Source organism: Leptonotus elevatus, chromosome 7, assembly GCF_054856555.1.
Source record: "Leptonotus elevatus isolate MCC_2025b chromosome 7, RoL_Lele_1.0, whole genome shotgun sequence".
Classification (NCBI taxonomy): domain Eukaryota; kingdom Metazoa; phylum Chordata; class Actinopteri; order Syngnathiformes; family Syngnathidae; genus Leptonotus; species Leptonotus elevatus.
Window position 1 is genome coordinate 11757561 of NC_141245.1, and position 12366 is coordinate 11769926.

The window sequence follows — 12366 nt, forward strand, 5'->3', positions numbered from 1 at the left end:
TGCAATTTTTTGTAATTAATTAATGCCTTGTAGTCGTTTGTCAGATTCTGTCACAAGAAAATATGCATAGAGGGACACATGAAATTAATATGTATTTTTATTAGCATTGAACTGCTTTCTTGCATATTTTCCCCAGCCGTCCTTATTTGCATTTATACATTATAGCATAAATATACTTGAAGCATAAAATAAAAATGTGACTACAACAATATAAAGACACAAAAGTAACGGCTGCCAGAGATGGAAAAACAACAGGAAGTTGTGATTAATAACAAATGAGGTTTGTAAATTACAATGTTTAGAAATGTTACAAATAAAATGTGAAGCTTTGTTAAACAGCCCAGAAAAATGACATTATTAGTATTTATTTGTCGTAATGCGAGCTCACAAAGTGGTAACCAAAAATTCCAAAGTCCATCATAATTTTGCAATTCTGTATTATACATTGCTTCAATGCCCATAAATAACATGCGATTAAATGAAACTGTCAAGTGTGTCAACTTAGTTGTTACAGTAACATTTGTGACAATGGTTTTCATTAGCCTATGAACTTTTGATTAGCAACAAGAGGCCATTCAAAAGCATGATTTTTATTTTATCCAGTGGAATAAAAAAAAGCATATCAGGCAGTACGAAAGCATTGTTTTTCTGATATGTAACATATATCAACATATCTGATATGCAACAGATGCATCTCAATTAATTACAGTATTGCATAAAAATAAATGTAAGTAGTTGCAGGGGTGTAGCCAGAAATGTTTCTGGGGTGGCTGAGGTGACAAAGCGCCTCACTGAGGGGTTGCCGGGTACTGCCCAACATACTCATAAAACAAGCAAGATCAAGTTTAAATAAAAAAAAAATTGAATTGCCACTGTTATTTATTGAGAAGCACCTCTAAGTGTTGCTACTAACAACACGGTGGCACTTTCAATTTCAAATCAATTTTGTCTAAACAATAATAATTCTTCACTCATTCAACTCATACAAAACAGGTTAAACAACACCACAGTTGCTAAATAATTTTCAGGAGATCATCTGTAGAAAAATTTTTTTTTTTGGTGTTGTATAAAATAAATGACAGATGTTGACCTATAATATAAAAAAAAAGACAAATAAACCTGCACCAAGAAAAAAAAAGAACCTTAAAAAAATGTTGGAAGCATCATTTCAGTTTTTTTTTTCCATTCCTATTTACAGAGCGGAGCGTTTTTACCTCATCCTGCCGAGTGCATGATGGGCACCGATGAGGTTGATGAGGTTGTTGGGATCGAACGGGAGGTGAAAGTTCAAGCGAGCGACCCGGCGTGTCAGTAGGCGTCCTTCTTGCTGTGCATTTGGTCCTGAATCCGCTGTAGCATCTCGTGCATGCGCCGCAGCTGCCGGGACACATCACAACACGTCATTACACACTGCTGGCCACCAAAAGACAAATTCAATCAATAGCAAACTGCATCGTCGATCACGTGACCTCGATGGCCGCCACAGTTATCCTAATGTAGCTTGCGGGGGGCCAGCACCTTAAATTCTGATCGCTAAATAGATTGTTTTTATCAATACAAAAAGGAAAAACAAAATAGAAATGATAGTCTCTTTATTATTTGCTGAAATAAATAGGACCATGTGGGATAAAAGTGAGGCAGAGTTTTAGCATATACAGCAATCATCTCTAATCAACTACAGCGTTAACTATACAATTTCTAAGGCAGTGGTTCTCACCCGCGTCCCTCAAGTACCCCTGTCCAGCCCGTTTTCCATGTCTCCCACAGCCAACACAGGTGTTTCAAACGATGAGCTAATCAGCAAGCTCTACATGAAGCCTGATCACGATCCTCAGGTGTGTTGGTTGGTTGAGAGAGACATGGAAAAGAATGGATCGGGGTACTTAAGGACCGGGGCTGAGAACCAGTGTTCTAAGCCATCGTTTTTTATGGGTGGTCACAGTAGTCTGAATTTAAAGTTGTGCACCTTCATGGTAGAAACATATGAGCTAATTGCTGTTTCATTTATTTAAAATGTAATCTTTAATCTTATTTTTTTTTCTCAAATAAATTGCTTGAAGCAAGCATTCCAGGTCCAGAACGTAAAATGCCTGCCACAGTTTGGCTTTAGCCATTGATGCTAACTAGCTAGCGCCCTAGCAGGTAAACGAGTACCATGGGAGCTAGCTAGCTAGCTAGAACATGGGGCTAAAGCCAAACTGTGGCAGGGTTTTTACTTTGGATTTGCCACCTCTGCTTTTAGCACTAATTAAGTGTTGTTGGTCAATCATTGAATGGTAAAACATTTATAATGTCATTATTATGATTAAAAACTATGAAGGAGGTTATAGTAATCTTACATTGTTGACAAACTACCGGTACTTTTTTCATGTTTAATGCTAATGCTAACAAGACTGAATTAGCCTGTGACTGAGCTATTTATGCTCATGCTAACAAGACTGAATTAGCCTGTGAATGATGGGATGAGTGGAAACTAGCATGGTGTGAGTTTGAATGCCACAACATTATCTTATGTGCAGCTAGCAAAACATCAGCGGTGACAAATAAGAGGTGGGGAGATGAACAATGACAATGTGGTCAGTGAGAATCACAAGTGGTGAGAAACAACTAAGAAGTTGAAGAATGACAACGCAACCAGTGAGAACAAACGGAGAGAATGTGAGCAAAACAAATAGGGAGTTGAGAAAAAAAAGAGAGAAACTGACCAATGACAGTCCAGGACAAAGTAACAAATGAGCATTCAGAAGGAAAACAGTGAGCTGATGACTCCTTACAATGCAGAGAGTGAGAACATTAACAATGAGAATGTGAGCAATATGAGTAAAGAGCGTGAGAAAAAAGGGAAAGTTGTGATTAGAAGTGAAAGAAATGTCCCATCGACAACACAAACGTATTCAAATCTTCAAGTTTGATGCTAAAGCATGAGCCGCAATGGCTTGTGGGTAAACGTAAGACGAGGACACTTAAAGGGCCTCGTCTTCCAGATGCGAGCGGGCCTGGGTGTGGGCGTGGCCTTCGCGCTCCATCTCAAAAGCGCCGTGCGGCTGTTGGGGCGACTCCGTTTGGGGGTCGCCGGGCCGTACCTCCTCGTCTTTTTCCCGGATCAGCTTTTCCGTCTGGCTGTCGGCCACGTCGCCCATTGCCGGGATGGGGAAGTCGGTGCCGCTTTCCCTGGTTAGCTTACTAGACACACACAAACACAAACAAACACATTGTCTGATTTATTAAACTTTGAAACTCTATTTGTATGTATGTGGTCTAAGTTGAATTATTTGCAAATAAAAATATACAACTAAAAAAACCTAATAATTACTTTAATTATAAATAAAAGATTTATGCACATAAATCAACACATTAAGTGTTCTTCTTTGGGATCATAGTAAAGCTCAAGAATAAATAATAATCTGAATTTTAAAAACGTTTTCAAGTAATTGACAGGTGATTCTAGGTGGCATATGACAAGTTGGGTTGAGCCATTCTGGTATGGGAGACATGATGGCTTTTTGACACTGAAATAGAATAGCCTACTGAATATACAATTCATTTTATGAACTTGTATTTTTCTGAAATATTTACATATACTTTCCTTTAAAACTATATTTTAAAATTTACGTACCCTTATTTGAGAACCATTGCTGTAGACTACTCCCCAAAAGTTTGTGCGTTCCCTGATTACAACGCTAGGTGGCAGTGCTACTCAACATTACATTACATTACAATAATATGAAGACGTAAGAGAGAAAGGCGTTCTAAGATGGCGAATACTGACGCGTAGGTTATGATGCGATTTGTTGACAAACTACTGTTGTAGTTTGTCCTGATAGCGTGTTAAGTAAATATTATTATTATGTTGTTAATTTATTTATTTTTTGTCTCAACTCTGGCCTTGTTATTTGTGTCCTGTCAACACAATATTGGGCCTTGGAGTGAAATCTTAGGATGAAGCTAAAATAGGAGTATTAGTGTTTATCATAAACTAAAAAGCACAAATTCAAGTATTTACTAATTATTATCTAATACGTAAATAATCTCAAGTGGTTTACTGTAATTGATAAAAAATATGAATATATAATGTAGTTGCAGCACTTTAACAGGCATATCCTCTGACATGAATCTTCTCAAATGGCCGGCAATGAATAAGTTTTAAATTGTAGACAACTTTTTTCATGAGACGTTTGGGGGTCCCTGAAAATCTCGAGTTCGTAGTCACTTGCCCAATGGAAGGTCCGCCCTTGCCCTTCATGACAGCTCAAATGAAATAAGCAATCATTCAAATGTGGATGTTAAAAAAAAAAAACATATTCAAGATGTCTGCTTGTCATACTTGCGGTTGCGCTCCTTCACGACCATGCGGGTCATGTTCTGGATGCAGTGGGCTCTGTAGTTCTCGTAGTGGGTCTCCCGGGTCACGTCCTTCAGGTCCTGCATGTGAGTTCGAACCAGCATGTTCCTCAACTTCACAAAGTCGCAGTGCGCAGAGTTTTCAACTGTGTAACAAACCGGTGTGAAAACAAGCAACATGTTGACGCTTCGTGTGCCACCTTGGATATTTAGACTTTTAATGACGGGGCCCTCCTTTACCTTCTACGATTCCCCAAGGGTACAGACGACCTCGCACTCTCTTCCCTTTGGCTTCCACCACCGTGTTGCTGCCAATTACGGCAAATGGAATGCTTTCCTTATTTTGGGAACAAGGACAATGATTGAAATGTTAGCGTGTGTTAACGTAATATGCCATGCACTAGTTGGACAGAAGTGTTGGGACACCTAACTGAGCTACAACCAATATTTTACTGAGTATTTCAAGTATCCCAATACTTTTGTCCATGCAATTGAAGGTCGGACTCCTCTCTCTCTCTCTCTCTTTATCAATTGTACCTGTGCATTTTTTTAGACTGCTGCAAAGGCTCGACACGCCTCACAGCCAGAGGAGGACCACGAAAGGAGGAGGAAGGTTGCTAAATCAAGAGTAGCTCAACAAGGTCGCACTCTTGTTTTATTTCATTCCTCAGCAATATAAAACTCGTGTGGATTGTCATTGCAATGTACTAGGTGACAAAAAAAAAAAAAAAAAAAAAAAAAAAATGAGTCCAAAAGCTCAAAAGGCCGCACACACTCTCACCTTCAGCTCGTGATCCTGCTGCTTGAAGTCGTCATCTTCATCAGAGTCGCAGTCGGGGAACTGGTAGACCATGATACCGTATAGCTCGATCTCTTCTCTAATCTGCACAAAGCAAACCCAACAAAGATTTTAGCAGCAAGTTAGAAACCTACAAATACTACTTGTGCGACAGCTCGACCTTAATCTTCTTCTTCTTGACCTCACTCGGAGTGAGCGTGTCTGCTTTGGCCAACACTGGAACAATGTTAACCTTCTTGTGCAGGGCCCTCATAAATTCCACGTCTAGCGGCCGAAGGCTGCAAAATACAACACGAGTATGAAGGACGTATTCAGTGTGCGAATGCATGAGGGAGGGGGGAGGATTCACTGTTGACGGCCATTATAGAGGACCAAAACTGCCCAAATTAAAAATAAATAAATGGATAAATGAATAAAAGTGAAAATGAAATTGGATATTACATTTTTTAAATAAAAAAATTAAATATAATTATAAATAAAAACAACAACATATATATCCCGAAACAAACAAAAGTAAAAAAAAAAAACAGATTAAAAAAATAAAAAAACTATTAAAAAAAGTAAAAAAAAATACAAAAATAAATATATAAATATAATTAAATATCAATCAATAAATAAAAACGCTCTGCCCTCACATTTATTCATTTTTTAATCTTGTTTATTTTTGTATTCATTTTTACTTTTATGTATTTATTTAGAGATATTCATTTTTTGTTTTTATTTACATTTATATTAATTTTTTTGTATTTAATTTTTGAATTATATTTTTTATATCCGTTTTAATTTTCACTTTTATTCATTTATTTATTGAGTCATTTATCTATTTTTAATTTTGGCAGTTTTGGTCCTCCATACACCAGTTGTCAATAGACGGAGCATTTTCAAGTCAAATACTGAAGCTGAGGCAGCCACTAAGCAAGTGGGTCAACTATGATCCTTCCTCGTGGGCTGATTGAAGGACGCAGTCGCGTTATCGTACCCGTGTCCAAAGGGGGAGATGAAGTAGAGACAGCAGTGCACGCGGTTGTCTTGGATGTTTTTGCGGTTGAGGCCGCTCTCGTCCCTGAAGTACTGCTCGAACTGCTGGTCGATGTAGTCGGCCACTGGCTTCCAGCTAGCGAGGGAGACGCGCAGCTTGTGAGGATGAACAGCACAAACGGATCGTGTGTGCGTGCCATACCATTCTGTGTTGTTAACAGCGTCACCAAAGCCCGGAGTGTCCACAATAGTCAGCTTCAGCTTGACTCCTTTTTCTTCAATGTCAACCGTGTGCTTGGTGATTTCTACTGTTTGCATGATTCGTTCTGAAGGTGCGACACAAACAGGACATAAGAATCGCGGTCTTTCCACACACTGCAATTCACAAATGGATTTTCCACTTGACAGTACCGACTTGGCTCGATATGGCGCTTTTTAGCTCCAGGCATACAAGATCAACAAGGTAGCATTTGTGAAACCTCATTCCATGTTGACCTGAGGGGCACTCATTTGTAGAGCAGATTTGTACTGCATTCATTTGGATCATTTGAGGACAAAATGGCTGGAATTTGTAAAAATGAAAATGCATAAAATGTTTCCCCTTCCGTTGAACAAGAGCCCCTCAAGAAAATGGAATTTGTTGTAATTTATCATTTTGATGCTTAATATAAATCCACCTGTTGCTGAACTTATCCCCTAATTTATATATATATATTACAAAATAGTCTATATATATATATATATATATATATATATATATATATATATATATATATATAGTAAGTGCCCATACCACTAGTACCGGTACTTTTGATACATAAAATATCCCCAAAAACAACAACAGATAATATATATATAAAAAAAAAAAAGATCCATACATCCCAATATAGCAAATTTCCTTAAAATTGCATGACATTAATGGGAATATTCTATTTTCTTTTTGTTCATAAAAAACATTCTGTATAAAACACACAATAAAATTAATTAAAATAAATAAATAATAATAATAATAACTTACCAGAAAAAGTCCCAATCAAAGTATGTCGTTGTACAACTTCTATTTAAGGCATACAGTGAAGTGCAAATAATTAAATTTAATATAATAGTGCTTCAAGTAAAAGTTAGGAATTATTATTATCATTATTAGGGATGGGCGAGTACCAATAACAGGTATCGGTATTGGGTTGATCGCTAGCCTTATTTCAAGGTGTGATACCATTTATCAGGCTGCCCTCTTGTGACGGTTTAACAATTAGGAACTTGATGGAAGAAATTTTAAGAAATGAGAAGAATAGAAAATTGACAATTTCATGCAACTTAAAGAAAAAATGCTCTATTGAGATATACTGGTCTTTCTTTAAAAGTATCTGCCTTTTTTGGGGTCATTTTTTGGTATATGCGACTCCTCGGGAGTTGAGTACTCGTACTGGTCTGAAAAAAATCCCCAATTGTTATTATTATTATCATAATCATAAAAACCTGATGTACCAGAAAAGAAACGAGATTCGGAATCAACGTTTACTTGCATCTCTGATCCAGAAAACTGACAACAATCTGTTGACCACTAAGGTTGTGCTGTGTTCACCTTCAGCATTGAGCAGCCTCCTGTCTTTGTAAAGATCTGTGAGGAAGAGACTGTTGACCAGGGTGGACTTTCCAAGACCAGACTCGCCTGGAAGCACACATCCCCGAGCGAGCTTAAACATCGAGACTTGAGGTGGGTTTCGCCTCAAATGTTGCTGCTGATTGCTTGAGACTAGCCATTTACCTGCCACCATTAGTGTGAAGTCAAATCCTTTCTTGACGGACTTGCGGTGCACCTGGTTTGGGAGTGTTGCAAAACCGACATATTCCTTGTCCTGATCCTGAAAATCATTGAGAAAAAAAAACTGAATTAGGACATAATGTTTACATAGAACTGTGCATTGAAGTGGGTTGTCTCATTCAACATTGTACAAGGAGATCATGTGGACGTTCCAACGGCAATGTTTGGTATGTGAATAAGTCAACACAAGCACAGCGGCACTAGCAACACAAAGCAACAGTCACTTCCTGCTCCACCAGCAACCAAACTACACGCACACACACTACTGACACACACAATCTTCTCCTCACTGCAGCCCTGTACCTCATTATTGCTGTAAGGGTCATAACGGGCCCACGGACTTTTGGGCCTGGAGGGACTGACGGGGAAGGGCAAGTCAAAGTCCACACTGGGAGGTAAGCCGGGCTCAAAACCGGAATCCGACTGGGCCCTACCCGCCACAGGGGGGCGCAAACAGGACGGGGCGTGAGGGTGGTCTTGGCCCTCGGCTTCCCTGTCTGCATCATCGGCCTCTTGGCCAGGATGATGCTGCGGGCTGAGGTCACGGTCATGTTCAGGGTGCTCGAGTTCGACATGATGGTGGGGGTCTTGCATTATGTTCTCCACCTCGGAGTCATCGGAGTGGCTGGAATGCTGAAGACGTGTCGGGGTTGGATGAGGGGGGGGGGGGGGTCAAAAGACATGAAGAGGGTGAAGGAGGTGGTAGATGCCAAGTGTTACATTGGTACAATGTGGAATTTATAATCACCAAACTGAAAGATGAGGTTTTAAATTGGGGGGTTTCAATGTTCATTAAAATATCAAAGATTTCTGAATGTATGATTTATTTTCGTTAGTTACAGTTCAATTTTCATTTCTGGTCAGCAGTTTACGTATGTAGGAGGCTGACGTACTCGTTGGGTGCTTTGCTCGTGCTGGGCTCCAGTTACCAGAGACTGATAGCACACAACCAAGATGAATAATGTAGTTTGTGTCCGTGAGAGAGCCGTCAGTGCGTTTCATCTCGGCTACAGGCCCATGTCTCCACTCTGAACTCATGACTTGCTGTTACGAAAACGCCGGCTTGCTGTGTCATTAACAAAGTGTTTTGGATTTTAAAGTCCTGATCGACACTTGAGACTCTTGATTATGTGCACCTGCACAATCCAGTACACTTGTGTCTTGTTTTTATGGTTCTTATTTGAGTGCTGACCTCTGCCAAAGCCAATCAATCGTAAACATGTCCATGTGACTGCTCAATCATGACATGGCAGCCATTATCACTCATGTGTTGTAGGTGGCACTAATGTTCTTTACAAAATGGCTGCCTGGAGGTCACTGGTCACCAGTAAATTGTGCTGAGAATAAAAACTCATCTTGTGCTTTTGGGTCGTTCCAGAAAATCACCCAAGGTTTAACCAAGCAGATTTAAATTTTAATGAAACTTGGTGTGCCTGGATTGGCTGGCAACAGTTCAGGGTTTACTCCGCCTACTGCCCGTAACCAGCTGGGATAGGCTCCAGCATTCCTGCAACTTTTGTGAGGAATAAGCGGTTCAGAAAATGGATGGATGGATGGAAACTTGCTGTACTGGTTGATGGTGATGGCACAACACTATCTCAAATTTGAAGTCAATCAAATTTTGACATTTTCAGCAAAAAGGGGCGTGGCCACCTTTCTTTGATCCCTTAAATGTCACTACTGGGTCAATCTTCACACAAAAAAAAGGTATTGTTGGATTGTTGTAAAGAGAAATCAACAAGGATTCCAAATCATTTAGCAGATTCGTGCATATTTTAGTTAACCTTTTGACCTTTTGTTTTAGTTAACCTTGAAGTTGACCTTGTGGATCACATGAAATGAAATCCCTTACGTTCAATCATATAAAAGTTTCAGAGGTGTATTTTTTTTTAGCAACAATAAGGAGTCAAAGTATCCTTACCGTCAGATATTCATTGATATATAAGAGTTCAAAGGAAGGTGGCCACGCCCTTTTTGCCAAAAATATCGATATTCGATGGGCTGCAGCTCTCAAATCCCTGCTCCAATTGACCTAAAATGTGAAATTTAGTGTTGTGCCATCACTATCAACAAGTACACCAAGTTTCATAAACATCTAAATCTGCTTGATTAAAATGTTCAGATTTTTGGGGTGATTCGGCACGGAACGACCCTTTTAACGTTCTTGGCGGCGGGTTGTCATCCTGCAATTTGGTGGGTGTGCTCGACGTTGTGGCCCCGCCAGTTTACCCCGTATCCTACATCGGCAGGTTGAGTGACGAGACGGGAAGTGAGCGGTACCTGGTCGGCATCATGGTCCCCACTTGGATTTGGGGAAACGGGACAGGAGTCCCGCTCGTCTGATGAAGACGGAATTTCGTGGTCACTGTCCTCCATCGCAAGTGGGGCTACAGTGAACTCTGCAATCTCCAAGCAGAAGGGAGTATGTATGTGGAACGGTTCAATACGGAAGAGCAGAGGAGGGGCAAGGGCACGTGGTTGGAGAACCAGTTGAGAGAAAGGAGTAACGTGAACAGGCAAAATGGATAAGAACAAAAAAGGAAGGCAGGGGGAAAAAAGTATTAAATAAAGCCAAAATAGCATTTTTGTCTTGTATAAAATCTCTCCATGGTCTTGTCATTCTGGAAGCATCCGCCGCTTTGGGGCAGTTTGCAATTGATAGTTGCACTCTTTAGGAAATGAGTGACCTGCTTTGCTGAGCTACAACCAAAGCTGAGATCAATGCCCAACACGCTCAGTGGTGTGACCTACATACGTACAGACATCCACACTTTTGGAGCCTCAAAGTCAACAAAATTGTTATATTCTGTATGCAAACTCGATTGCCGTTTAAGGTTTTACAGATCGCAGCCTTTAAAGGAGGCTGCTGCTAATTCAGTAAAGGCGAAAAACGGAATGATCAAAGTCATCCCCCAACAAACAAGATTAAGATTAAGCAATCATTCTCACCCTCTGTGTGCTTTTTCTCCTGCGGGGTACCGAAAGCCTATGAGAGAGATTTCCAACCTCTGTTCTGCTTCTCCCCACAAACTTCTCCTCGAGGCCTCTCCAGCAGGAAACAGGAAACGGAGGCAACGCTGCCCCAGTATTTATACATGCTGCGTCCTACATCGCCATCGACCCCCCCGCCCCCCTCAGGATACCGATCACACACATTGATGAGCGGCATCACTGCACAGTCCAGTAGCTGTATCTCATTATATTATTATCACATATGATACTAGCAAGTGGTAATACAATGCAAACAACGTTTTAATATTTATCAAGTGTAAATTATACATTACAGGGATGCTAATGAGCTCTCTAATTAAGTGGATGAATAACCGACAAACTTTTTATATGACAATGTAATTGTCTACAACATAAAGAATTAAGGATGCAATATGGAAATGTAGGCCACAATTGTCAAAATATTTTCTGAATAATAAGTTTGGAGATTTTCCACTTTGTATGTAATCAAAGAGGGATGAAATCATAACTGACACAAATACAAACCGGGTACTGTCAGAGATTTAGGGAAATTAAAAATACTATTCTCCATGGCCTTTGTCAGTCTTGGGCCCTTAGAATTCACTTTCTCACCACTTACAGCACCCCTGCTGAATACCAACTGTACTGAATTCAACGAAAGTCCTGTTAGAGGCCAGTGCACAAAACAGGGCCGATCTATATCAATGTCCAGTACCCGAAACAACACATTCTTGGACATTTCCATAATGGTTTGTACCTTTTCCAGGACCAAAAGTTATGGTCTCAATGTCAAGGTGAAAATGTCAAGCTTCATACAGAAGAAATATCTTTAAAAGGTACACCAAAGACACAAGCGATACTGCGTGTTAATGAAATTGTGGGTGTAATTTCCAAATTCTCAATTCTAAATTCCAGCGTAACTTTCAGCGAGGGGGAAACACAGTCATGGCTGAAAGGGAACAAGAAAAGCATGACTGAACATAGCTTGGAGCAACTCGGGGACCAAATACGTTTCTGCGATGACATCACATCCTTCATAGCACTAAGAAAAACTGTCAATAGGTTTGTTGTTGATGATTCCTTTTGCCCATCATTGCTTTGATACCATCTCACACCTCACAAAAGAACAAACACAAACAAACCCAAAAATAAATAAATATTGATGAGTTTTGAGATGCAATAGATGCAGTGATGTGTTTACAATTCGCTTGCTTTACTTAGTATTTTCTTGTTGCAAACAAATGAGCATAAGCAAGCAAAACCTGACCAACTTGACAAGAAAAAATCTTGCTGAATGTCATGTTAATCCATACAAAAGCATCATTCTTCACAAATATCGACAGCAGTCATTACAACGGGAATGAACAAAAGTCTCTGACAATTTCAAACATTATAATTAGTTGGCTCCCACTGGGGTCAGTCTCATTTGAGACATGAACCAATTACCTTTTTC

At 39.8% G+C, this 12366-nt stretch overlaps 1 protein-coding gene across 2 annotated transcripts; it reads right to left on the bottom strand.

Moving 5' to 3' along the window:
- Positions 1-79: 79 nt before the first annotated feature.
- Positions 80-11023, bottom strand: LOC147170963 (septin-5-like). 2 transcript variants are annotated; one of them, XM_086080331.1, is made up of 13 exons: positions 10893-11023; positions 10224-10349; positions 8247-8576; positions 7887-7983; positions 7704-7790; positions 6321-6444; positions 6120-6254; positions 5301-5418; positions 5123-5224; positions 4582-4678; positions 4325-4487; positions 3084-3183; positions 80-1377 (listed from the first exon to the last, which is right to left on the bottom strand). In XM_086080331.1, the coding sequence occupies exons 2-13, from the start codon at positions 10317-10319 to the stop codon at positions 1309-1311; spliced, it is 1518 nt and encodes a 505-aa protein (XP_085936457.1). In that variant the 5' UTR covers positions 10320-10349; positions 10893-11023; the 3' UTR covers positions 80-1308. The 2 variants fall into 2 exon arrangements, with proteins under 2 accessions (XP_085936457.1, XP_085936456.1); XM_086080330.1 differs by having other exon boundaries at positions 10224-10342; positions 10893-10988.
- Between the last annotated feature and the right edge of the window lie 1343 nt (positions 11024-12366).